The 12,665-nt window shown below is 38.3% G+C and overlaps 1 protein-coding gene across 2 annotated transcripts in view; it reads left to right on the top strand.

The window, feature by feature from the left end:
- cog5 (component of oligomeric golgi complex 5) overlaps positions 1 to 12,665 on the top strand; it is a 71,945-nt gene that overhangs the window by 44,161 nt on the left and 15,119 nt on the right. Inside the window, exons 8-11 of one of the 2 annotated variants that reach the window (XM_023350382.1) lie at positions 1,094 to 1,253; positions 2,001 to 2,113; positions 3,040 to 3,117; positions 8,572 to 8,653. In XM_023350382.1, the coding sequence (XP_023206150.1) occupies positions 1,094 to 1,253; positions 2,001 to 2,113; positions 3,040 to 3,117; positions 8,572 to 8,653 (433 nt within the window). Of the gene's footprint in view, positions 1 to 1,093; positions 1,254 to 2,000; positions 2,114 to 3,039; positions 3,118 to 8,568; positions 8,654 to 12,665 lie in introns of both variants that reach the window. The other variant, XM_023350381.1, reaches the window with a different exon arrangement.

Here is a 12,665-nt window from a genome sequence, read left to right as displayed (position 1 = left end):
ACGTCTTTTCCACGACCACAGGATGTGTCTTTTGCCATGGTTGTTTAAGAAATGAGGAGTTACTCATTGCATCAGCTGGGGTTAAATAACTTGTTGCCAGCTGAAAGATAATCGCCTATGCAGTACTTATCCAATAGGAGGCTTGTACCTATTTGCTTAGTTAAATCCAGGTGGCGACTTTTTTTTTGGCCAGGCAGTGTATATACAGTATATATATATATATACATATATATATATGTTCTTTATATCATCACCTTGCCATTATACTTCAACAGGATGTTTATGAGGCTCACAGAGAGCAGGTGGGGGTAGCAAGCGAGAAGGTGACAAAATTTACACAGCGTTTTTTTTATTATTATTGCAAAGTAATGTTAATTCACACCCACAGGATTGGGGACAATTCTTCTAAAACTCTTGCATTCCAGATTTAGCTTCCAGAGCGCCAACATTCCATACCTTCTTTATTCTTAGTGATCCTTAGTGATTTTTTTCATGCAGGCAGAACTTTGGTTTTTATAGGGGCAATTTTATTCATAAGCTTCATAGTGTTTAGATTGAAGTTACCTTCCAGAAGTTACCTAACCCCTAACCCTAACAAAAGGATACCAGACTATTGGTCAGAGTTCAGTGATAATAAGAAGCGTTGTATATAGCAGCGCTAACTTTGTATACCTTATTACTTTCAGTCACCACAGGAATTTGTAACCAGTTTCTTATCTGAAATATTATTCATACTTTGAAACATTATCATTTTAATGCTCCGTATAGTAATAAAAAGCAAAGAATTATTTGTATTTTCATCCTTACATTCCGCTTCAGGCCTTGGTATAGTTGGTTTGGTGCAGAACAGTCATACAACAGTCATATCCTGTTCTGCAGGAGTTTGTTCCACAGCTGCTCTGTAGGTACTAAAAACCTGCCAGGTTTGCACTACTGTAGATCAGAATTAGTGCTTTAACTGGTCCCACACGTGTTTGATTGGGGGAGGAATGGGGTTAGGCCAATGAATGAAGAACATCAAAATTACATGAGCATTTTCTCACAGTTTACATTTTATTCCTTAATATTTTTCCTCTTTTTTCTCTTTGCTCAGAACCCAACCCAGGTTGGAACAGCTTTGCAAGTTTTTTATAACTTGGGCAGTTTAAGAGAGACTATCACCTCTGTGGTAGGGGGTTATCAGACCACCATAAAGGATAATGTCTCGAAAGCCCTTGACATCAAGGGTTTGACACAACCAACTAACCCCAGAGGTAAGAATCAACCAATAACTGGTTCAATTACTATAGAAGTTGGACTTAAGCACAGTTAAATTTCAGAAAGATAAAAGACAATGGCACTTTCTGGGTCGGCCCAGTTCATAAGTTGGCTGGATCCCAAATAGAATATTATACCATGGCCATAGAGAATAGTTTGTTGAATCCAGGGAAAAATTTGATCTTCACACTAATGTGATATCCACTACTGTTCTAGTTTTTCAAATGTGCAGTCAGACATGATAAAATGCATGATAAAAGTCTTTGTTGATATTTAAGTTAATAAATAGTAAAATAATTTTTCTGATCCTGTCAGAAACTAACCTTATACAATGAATCAGAGCTAAAGCTGCATAGAGAGCATCCTACATACAAGTAGAAGTTGGATCAATCCCAGGCCTAGATAGACTACCCTGCTGCCAAAAATACTGAGCTAAGTGTTCAAAAATAGTCCATGGCAACAACAGTATCTTATCTTTGCTCTTCTGTGGAACACTACTTCACAGGTGTTTCAACACCCAAATGATTTTTCTAAATTCTTGTTCTTTTATTTTAAAGGTTTTCATTTAGCCAAAACTAGTTCACACTTGTCTCATCACCATTACCTCAGTGTGCTTATTAGGATTTCAGGACATGTGCAAAGTAAAACTGACATTTCAAGCATGTTTTGGGCTATGTATAAGGGAATTTTGACTCTGATCTGAATGATTTTAAAAACAGAAATGCTGCTTGTCCTCCTTCCAGGAGCTCCTGGGAGAGCAGTGATGCCTACACCAGGCAACACGGCAGCATTCCGTGCTGCTCTATGGACCAACCTGGAGAAACTGATGGACCAGATATGTGCTGCATGCAGACAGGTACACACACACCCAAACTGGCTCCACATTCACTTTATTAGATCAATCCTAAAAAACGACTCATCATTCTGAATGGTCGGTTGCAAACGTTTCGGCTCTTTGAAGTGAATGACAGGAGCCGGCTCCTCACTGAGAGCCATTTTTCATTATAAGGTAGGAGATACAAAAACAGCAGCAGGAGTGAGAGAGAGAGAGAGAGAGATCTCCCCACTTTTTTCCCTTTCACTGCTCAGCTCTCACTCTTTCAGTGGCTCCACTGAGCAGAGTCCACTTTGCTCATGGCGGAACTTTGCTTTGATTTAGTACGGCAGCCTTGTGGCCATTCATGTGTGAGAATATGGGATCATACCATTATGTTAAAACAGTGGGTGGGGGGACAGACATGACAGTCAGGTGAGTCCGTCCCCTCAGTCAAGACAGTGGTGAGGAGGAGAGTGTGCCGCAAAACCCATAAATATAAGCGACACCTGTAGAAGAGAAGCAGGATCTGGCTGAAAACTAAAGATATTATAGAATAATAAATTATTACTATGAATCTGTTCAGTAAATTTGTTTGCAGTATTTTGTTAGTTTATTTTTGTTAAAAATTAAAAGTTTGACTAAAATATTACACAAAAGTAAGAATGTCTGCTTTCATAACAGAACAAATACATAAAATTAAGCAAGTACAAGACTTATCTTATAGGGAACATTGAATGCAAAAAGATTTATCAAAAAAAAATCTATTTGTCTAGTTATGTTTATATATGGGGCTGCAGATGATCTTAAATCAAGAGCCATTTGGGAACCAAAAGAGATGGCTTTTTTGTGAGCCAAGCCACAAAAGCCAGCTCTCTGAAAAGAGCTGAAATTCCCATCACACTGTATAGTGATGGGAATTTCAGCATAATTTGTGTCATGACTGACGTATGTTAAAAATCCTACAGGTGCAGCACCTACAGAAAGTACTGATGAAGAAAAGAGACCCTGTCAGCCATGTGTGCTTTATTGATGAGATCATCAAGGTAAGTGGGCTTAAGTGTTTTGCTTATGGTTTCGATCTATATGTCTGCTTAATGTTTGGACCTTAAGGGAATATCAATTCTGCTCAACTTATTCAAACTTCTATAATTCACAGTAGATGTGATCTCATAGTTCTTTAACCCCTTAACCCTCGCCCCCTGTGAGGGTTAAGGGGTTAAAAATGCCTGAAATACCATTTTTAATGCCTGAAAAGGTATACCCAAATTAAATCAGCTGCTATTCTTGAACAATTTGGAGTACATGCAAAAGCTTGATCTCTTTATGAAGATGACAAGCAAAATGTTCTATTTTTGCAGTCAAAAATACTGTAACTATAAGTAGTTTGTAGCTATTACGTTTGTAACACAAAAGAAATTGAAAAATTTTGCCTCACCCAGAATTTTTATTTTTATTTCTTGTAAATACACATTGAATGTTGAATGTATGGACTGGGAAATACAATAAATCTGTAGAATAAAGTATTCTGCTCATGGATTTCAAGACTGATCAAGATAGCACAAAAAGAAATGTCATTTTGGACATGTTTATTTTTGAGGATGTACAAAAATAAACATTGCACACTTTGGAGTCCAAATGGCACTCCAAAGTGTGCCATTTGGAGTCTCCATTTGGTGCCTCCAAATGGCACACTTGGACAACATCTGATATACAAACTTCAAATGACTGTAACTCCTCAGTGCTTCAACATACAGTCAGAGGATCAGATTCCTCTGATCATTATCAGAAGAATCTTATAGTGGAAATTACTTGTAATTATATAAATAAAATAGCATATCTGGGGGGGGGGGGGGGGGGGGGGTTAGCATACAGTCAGACCTCCTCCCTCTTCTTGCAATACGCTGTCCGTCCGTCCGCCCGCCCCCATCCATCCGTATGTCTTCTGATTACCAATTTTTCTTTTTGGTAAACAAAAATCTAAATCACTCTGATGTTACACAGTTACACTACAAATACCTGCATTGCTATAACTATTTTTTATTTATTTTTAAGGAATAATTATTGCTTTAAAATCTTTGGAGAACAGGTGTGATCAGATGGTCTTTCAAGCTTAATGCTATTAATATCAAGTCAGTATAACAAGTTTGAGCTAGAAAAGTTATGCACACCAATCTGGCCCTTTGGGAAAATATTATCACAACTTAACTCCTAAAAGCGTCTGTATTGTTGGAATTTATATTTTTACTATTTTGTCAATGAGTGCATCACTAAATTCGAAAATATCATTAAATGAAGTTACTTTTCCAGTTCAGTGACAAACTCACTCCACTTTGTGAAACTAATGTGCTGAGCAAGCCTGCTTATGGCAGCAGTTGCTCAGGAGGTAGGAGTTCACCATGTCATTGGTGGGTTGCCAGTTCACAACACAGCTCTGTCTGTATCAGTCATTTTGTCCTTTGGCAAGATGCTCTACATCCCTCCCTGGCCTGCTGCTGGTGGTCAGAGGGCTTGGTGGTGTCAGACTGCCCCAGGTCAGCTGTGGCTACAGTGCGGCTTACCAGCATCAGCGTTTGAATGACTGTATTAATGGAAGAATGACAGATTGATAGAGTAAAGCTCTTTGGAGTCTCATATAGTAACACCTCATGTCACAATGTAAAGAAATTCATAACAGATTAGAAACAATATCACTGACAATCTGTAAAGGGTTACAATTTCTAAGGCTTTGGGAATCCATAGAACCACAATGAGAATCATTACCCACACATGGAACAGTGAGAACATTCTCACGAGTGATTGGCCTACCAAAATTTCTCCAAGTAATTGATCATTTATTTTAGAGGAGTTTAGAGAAGAAGCAGAGTTAGAATTCCTTATAATGTCAATATGCACGGATAAAGCACAACGAAAATTTAAAAAACAACAACTTTGGAAGAAACACAAGAAACTGGGATGTTAAGAATAAATAAATCAATGAAGATGAGGTTTTAGATGGATTTGCTGTGTTCAGAGCAACAACAGCTCTTGGGTAGAAACTGTTTTTAATTTGTTTGTCGACTTTATTGCCCTGAAACACCTCCCTGAGGGCAGGAGTTTGTAGAGGTGGTGGCTAGAGTGTGAGGGGTCATTGATGATGCTGCGGGCTCTCTGGAGGCAGCAGGTCCTGTGCATCTCCTCCAGAGATGAAAGAGGGCAGCCAATCAGTCTCTGGGCAGTGTGTATGACCCTCTGGAGCTGTTGGAAAACCAAAGTGAGATACCATGACTCAACACAAACTCCACAGAGCAGGGATAGAAGGACACCAAGAGCTCAGTTCTCCGAGAATCCTCAGGAAGTACGGTCTTCTTCAGGACTGACGTGGAGTTAGCTTTTCAGGTCAGGTCTTCACTGATCTAGATGCCAAGGAACCTGAATTTTGGCACCATCTCCACCCTCTCCCTATTTATAATGATCTGCTGAATGTCTGGTTTACACATCCTATGGTCGACAATTATTCCATCTCCATTCTGTATGCGATCTCATCTCCTCGAGAGATGTGCCCTACCACCATGGTATCATCAGCAAACTTTATGATTTATTTGGATGGGTAGGGCTACAGTCATGGGTGTAGAGGCTGTAGAATAGGGGGCTTAGCACACAGCTTTGTGGAGAACCGGTGCTGAGGACAGGTGGGATCCTACTCTCACCCTCTGTCAGGAAGTCCATGATCCAGCAGCAGATGTTGTGTGAGAGACTCATGTCCCCCAGTTTCCAGAACATCTAAACTTCTGCCGATCTTATTTGGCTCGGCTAAGGTCAAAGTTCATGATTCAACAACAGGTACCCTAAGGATAAAACCTTAAGGGTACCTTTAAAAGCCAAATATGCTGAAAATCCCTCCAATGGTGTTCAATTACAACAATTATGCAAAACAAATTTGCCAAAAATTCCTTCACAGTGATGTAATGAACTGTGTACCAGTTATCGCAAACTTGAGGGCAATTATTCCTGGCTAGGGAGGGACAACCAATTTGATCCAATCAGGTTATGTTTGTCTGATTTTCACAAGCAGTTGTTTGATGATCTGAAAAAGAAGAATAGACAGATTTTGTGAAAGATATACTTATTGCAGTCACTGAAAATAATAGAATAAAATATCCAGCAGAAGGAAGCTCAACCATCTGTCTTGATCATTACCGAGGGGAGAGAATTTCTCAATGACACAAGCTTACGCACAAATACTTGGTTATTACTGTAGTCATGTCTTCATTATACAGTACGTACTTACCAAAAAGTCTAATATAAGTTGATTTTTATCAATTTTTAGATAAAAATCACAAAAGAGAAACTACAAAAGAGATCTCTTTGACTGTGTCATTTATCTCACAAAATTGCAAACCAAACAAGACATGTTGCAAAAAAACGTCCCTTCTATCAGTATACCAACAAAGGAGCACTAAAGGTTTTGAGGTTACAAAAAATTATGTTTTAATATGCTGAACATGAACTGTTGATTAGGAAAGAATGATAGTTGTAAAGAAAAGGAGAGAAATGTCACCTTTTTCAGTTACAGTTCTAATAGTTTCAGTAGTAACCATAGCAGTCTCTCTGTGGTCATCATCAGCGTTTCCCTTTTCCCTTTCTACAAAACCTAGTAGTAGAAATCAGACTGGGAGACTGTTACCATGGCAACAAAGCTCTCACCAATTACCCATAGATGGAGGTGTGATTTGAGACCTAATGACATGTGTAAATGCAAAGCTCCACAGCAGTGCAGCTGCACCGCCCTTTTCCCTGTCCTTTACATGAGCCTGTGTGTTTTTTTCCACTAAGGTGTAAACATGTCGGCTCACAGCAGCTTGCAGAAATTGTTCAACAGTATTTATTGCAAACATGTTTTGATCCCTTGCCTGAAACTCAGAAGCCATGTGTCAAATCCAGACTGAGCTGCAAATGAGCTGCAGCTCCCACTCTCTTTTGTTGTTCAGAAAACACTGAAGGAGTCCATGTCTCATTCTTGTTTTCCACTTGGTCTTTTACGTCTCCAGCTGAGAAGCTGAAAAAGATTGACTTGACAAAAAAAACATTTTTTTTTCCATAAAAATCCTGGCTAATGAACTGGATAACATTACAGATCACACTTGATTGGCAACACATTAGAAACATCTAATGATTAATCAAGAAATTATTTATAGGTTAACATATTTGGGTGTGCATGTTAATTAAGACGTTTGAATTACTTATATCAGTCAGTGAGAGACAAAGAGAGTCTATCTTGGAATGAATTCAGACCTGAAGAAGAATCTCTTCACATAACAGTAAATGATCACTGACACATTTATTTCTAATCAAGTTTGAGAATTTATAGCCCAACTTTACAGCTGAATTATTATTGAATAACTTCTTACTTCAACTACTGGTATGCATATAAACCAGGCTACTTATATGGCAAAGTTGAATATTAAAATGAGAATCAAATCAGATTAATAAAGAAACTATGACAAAGTGAAATAGAATATTGAAAAACAACTTCTAAACTACCTAACTAATTAAACAAAAATAAATAAAGGAAAAATCAGATTTACAGAATCATAAATGCAGCACAACAGTCTTGTAGAACAGAGTAACCCCTCTAAGACCCAAACAAAAAGGGCAGGAGGTTAAGTCACTGTCCAGACTCAGACTGGCCCACCGTCTTTCAACAATAGGTCATAAAACTCTGCATGTTGAGGGCTAACTCAGCATGCACAAAGAAAATGTGGTCTTAGGCTTTGTACGACTGCACAGTAGATATGAATTAGGAAATCAAAAAAGGAAGAGAAGTGGGAACAAGAGGGAGAAAATGGAACAGTCTCACTCTGAGCCGATCGTCAGTTTGGATAAAGCAATGTCCAAAGATCCAAAAATTGATGGAACAGAAAAACTCTCTCCAGGCAGCAGACGTAAACTGCTGGAGTTTCTTAGCAGAACCTCTGGTACTTTGGGTTGACTAAACCAAAGAAAGTACCTTTCGTGTTCAGGAATGGAGAGGTTGCCACAGCAGGCCTATGCAGGCAGACGCATCAAGAGACTTTGACGTCTCTATGGGAACGCAGAAACGTGATGTACGCAGACTGCTGCCTAGAAGTTCTCCAGTGAACACTTTGAAGGTTTTGAAATAAATCGTCTTCCTGGGCAGCAGGATAGAAGAAAAAGGTTCAGAGCTCTTGTCTCTTGGAGGTTGACTCCAACAAGACTTTGGGATTGAGGTCTTGCTTCTGTAGTGGGGATCAGTTCTTATCTGAACAGCAATGAGTTTTATTGCAGGGGGGAGTTTTGGCAGTGATGTCTCCAGCAGTGATGTCTCCAACACAAGGAATGCTTAGGAATTAAATCTGATCAGTTTGTGAGTAAAAATGGATCACAACACAGGTCTCGGGTCATTCGCTGCATGCCTCCCCTCTCTCTCTCCTCCCTATGTTTTGTTCAAGAAAAAAAAGAGGAGATATCAGGGTCTCACTTATTTTGTCTGATAGCAGGATGGTCAGCCAGATATCCTCTACACCTTCTGGACAGATGTAACCGGTACACTCAGTGAGGACTTTCATCGAGCAACGGAAGGTATGACTGGTCTGTTTTTTCAGAACTTTTACATAAATTGTGTCACTGCTGGATTTCCACCCATGGTCTTGAACTCAAATTTAGTCACAACCAACAAGAATAGTTAACTGATCTGTAAGCTGTTTCTCTGTGTGGTCAGCACATTATGTTGATTATAATATAGTGTAATTTCATTTTAGCTGGATTATGTAACCATGTCAACGTGCTTGTTCATTTATAAAAGGTAGAAGCAACTGTCGTATGCTTTTCATCTATCTTCCTTTGCTGTCTGATGATCCAGAAGTATGCTGATCTGTGTTCTCGTTTTTATATGTGATTTTGATTTAAGATATTTATGTGAAGTCAAACCAGACCAGAATTCAATTTTTAGTTTACTATTTGTCATCTTTGAACTTATTCAGGCTCCAGACCTCAATAAGAGGGTTAGTAACCTTCAAATATCCTCCAAAAACTGGATGATTATGATATTCATAATGACAATGTGTCGTCATAAACATTATTATGCTAACAGGCTTACTTTGACTTGTTTACTCTGTTTTGAAATGATTCATCATTGTACTCTTTAATTGTAGATCCAGTCAGCAAGATGCAGACAAAAATTATACAAAGATTTTATAACAAATTTTTCAGTTCTCTGCACAAATCTCTCTTTTACACTTATGGGCCCAGCATGGTTGAGCCGATGTGCCAAAATAGGTTCTCATTGTCACAGTTGCCTGGTGAAAATCCCAACATTTTGTTCTCAGCTTCACGTCGTTCACTCCTCCTTGTCACAACCCCCGGCAAACATTTCACCCCGTCTGTATTCAAAACTATTGTGTGATTGGTCTGAATTTCAGGAATATGTTTTATTTTCTCCTCCATCTCCTCTCTGTTGTCATTCCTCTCTACCATTATCAATGGGTTTGCTGTACTGTTGTAAACCACAAATTACATCTTACTGCAGTGGGAGGGGATTTTACAGCAGAGTGTGACTTGTTTACCTGGAATGGTGTTTACAAAAACCTCAACTGTTTGGCTGTGGTCTGACCATGCAGGGCCCTTAACCGCTGTCCTGGAATATCTGAGCACAGCAACAGAGTAAGAAAAGCAGCCACAATGTCCGATACATTCTCTTTCTGTGAATGTCTTTGAAAATTGTAAAAAGAAAAACTAATAATAAGATTAACAACCTAATGTACACAACCTACAGTTTAGCAAATTGTGTACTGAAGAACTGACCATGATTTTTAAAGCTCAGATGTGCTAGACAGCTCATTAAGTGTGACTGATATAAAATCAGGCTGCACAACAGAACAACAGGTACCAGGAGTCAACGCTGATCACTTTGTTGATCATTGAAAATGATTTGATCAGGACCCTTAATTGATATGAAATGAACATAAATTTAAAGCCTTGCTACATGTATACAGTACCTCACAACCAAAAGTCAATGTTAATGTGATGGTTTTAGCTATATATCTATGAGTGATCATTTTATATTGCAATATATGAATAAAGTTTACATGTTGACTAGAATTTGCATCATTTCCTCCTCCAAAAAGGCCCACGTAAATCAGCTGTGGTTGACTTAACTTTATTGGTTACAGATCATTAAACTTAGAGGACAGACATGCACAGCAGAGTCACTCATGCAGTCCTGTGTGAACAGGATAAAAATTAAGGAAATAAAGGTGCATTATTTTGCAAAATCACTTTTTGTTTTGACTTTGTATTATGTCATAATGTTATTCCCTCATCAAAAACACATCTGGAACACATCTGCTTGGATTCCTTCATGCGTTCTTAAGGAATCCTTGACTTTTCCATGGCAACTGAATCACTGCCTTTTCACACAACTCTTTCTCGAAGGTGCAGTCCCCAAGCTGAGCTTCTCCCTCACAGAGCAGCACTCTTCCACAACTCCCCCACTTAGCTCCTTCAGACTAGTGCCAGCAGCAAATAGAAAAACACCTGGTGGAACTGCATATCTGCTGATCTTATCATACAAGCTACCTCTCACTCCATGCTGGTAAAAATGGTAAAGGCTTAATGGAGAGATGTTTTTGTGATGATGTGGCTGAAGGCGCAGTGTCTGAAAGAGCAGAACCTTCTTAAAATGTGACTAACACCCGTCTGAAAGCAAAACCTTGCCCCTGACAAATTTGGAATAATTCCAGAAAAGTGGGCGGAGCCAAAATACACTGCATGTGAGGATGAGCGGATAGGGTAAGAGAGGCTGTGTTAAAGACAAAAGAAGAACTGCTTTCACTTTGTTGCTATATTTATTGATTTTTCAGACTCCTGTAGTGACTTTTTTCAAAACAATAGCGAGTGCTATCTTGCTCTTTCTTTGTTGTTGGAGACTTTTATTGCGTATCACTGTACAGCTCTACTGCAGCCTGTCTGTCCTGAGCGAGCAGCAAGAGCAGCCATTAGCCTCCATTAGCTTCTCCTCCTTCCTCAGTCTGACAGTCATCTACTCAACACCAAACCTTCAACCACAGTCAGAGCAGAGCAGACCCATACCACTCTGTGTTCACATTCCAAATGTTGCCATTGGAGATGGAGTAGCATCACCTGCTACTCCATCTCCATCTTATTTGACCAACAAATTCTAGTTTGTTCATGTAAATAAAAAATCTTCACACTCCAGGGCAGGACCAGCAAACCTACAGCTGTCCAGCTGCAATAGGAAAAGTCAACTGCTTAAGAATCGTTTGAACAAATAAGGATAGTATTGATACAGTTTTAGGCAAAATAACACCAAATTAAACAAATTGCACAAAAATGTCAGAATTTGCACCGAAACATAATGTTAGAACCACAAATAATCTATTTCAACATTTTATCAACAAAAAATTTGATTTGTGGATTAATTTAATTTAAGGTGTTAAATTGCAAATTCAAATTTCTTTTAAGTCATATTTGATATACATTGGATTTTTATAATAATTGTAGGTTACTTGATTGTGCTATAAAATGGCATTGTGTGACTGAAAAATACATAATACTGCCCCTGTGAATTTTTATTATACACATAATAAAAAACATGACATTGCAACTAAAAGCACAAAAGTCGCAGTTTAAGTAAAATTTTGTGAACTCATCTGATTTAGAGGCAATTTAGAGTATATTTAATTAAACATGAAAACATTGTGCTGACACAGTCTGCACGTAGCTTACGTCAAAGCAACAATATAGCTTCTGTGATTGAATAAATGCATTCATAGCTCAGTTGTTTTAGCAGCAACACCATGTTTGTAAAATTATTGTTACTGTTTGTATCTGCTTCCCTAAATATGTGGATTTTAATATGATGGTTTGTTTAAAGAAAGTGCCTGAGTTCATAATGATTCTTTCATTGTAGTCATCACTTAAACTGAATAAATTCTCCCTTCAGAAAAGTACAATGATGAGTATCTTTTTTTTAAATCACTGAAATATAAAGTGCAGGTAGTGGATGGGTGCTTAATTGGGTGTATGTTTGAATATTTGTAAGACACAGACTAAGAAGAAGACTTAATTATTCCAACAACAGCATTCATTCTTTATCGCTCACATTCACACTCACTCTCTCCCGGATTACATGGAGGCGTTCAGCAAAGCGTTGTCTGATTACAGAGAATACCAAAGTGAGAATAGGAGAGGCGGTTTTGGCTGCTTGCTTTTGTACTTGGCTTCAGTCTAACTTTGTTAAAACCTGTTGTATCTCATAGGTTGTGTCTGAAAATATTCTTAGGCAGAAATAAGGAAAAAAAGTGTATTGTATTTAATTAACATGGAACTTGTGTAGAGACATTTTTGTTATAACAGTTTGTTTTTCATAATCAAAAGAAGCAAAGGATTACTGGCAATCAACATAATGAGTGTCTTTATACCAAAAGGCCTCATAGTTGCCTCAAACTGGTCAGGCACATCAGGTGTGATCAGAGTATAGCAGATTATGAACTAAATTGTTCTGGTTAAATCAAAGAGAATATAATAGATGTAGATTAATTTCATGACAAAATCTTTGGTTCTTTCTTTTGTG

The sequence above is a fragment of the Xiphophorus maculatus genome, chromosome 17, assembly GCF_002775205.1.
Source record: "Xiphophorus maculatus strain JP 163 A chromosome 17, X_maculatus-5.0-male, whole genome shotgun sequence".
Classification (NCBI taxonomy): Eukaryota; Metazoa; Chordata; class Actinopteri; order Cyprinodontiformes; family Poeciliidae; genus Xiphophorus; species Xiphophorus maculatus.
Note: the sequence above shows the minus strand (reverse complement) of the source record. Positions and strands in the feature narration are given on the sequence as shown.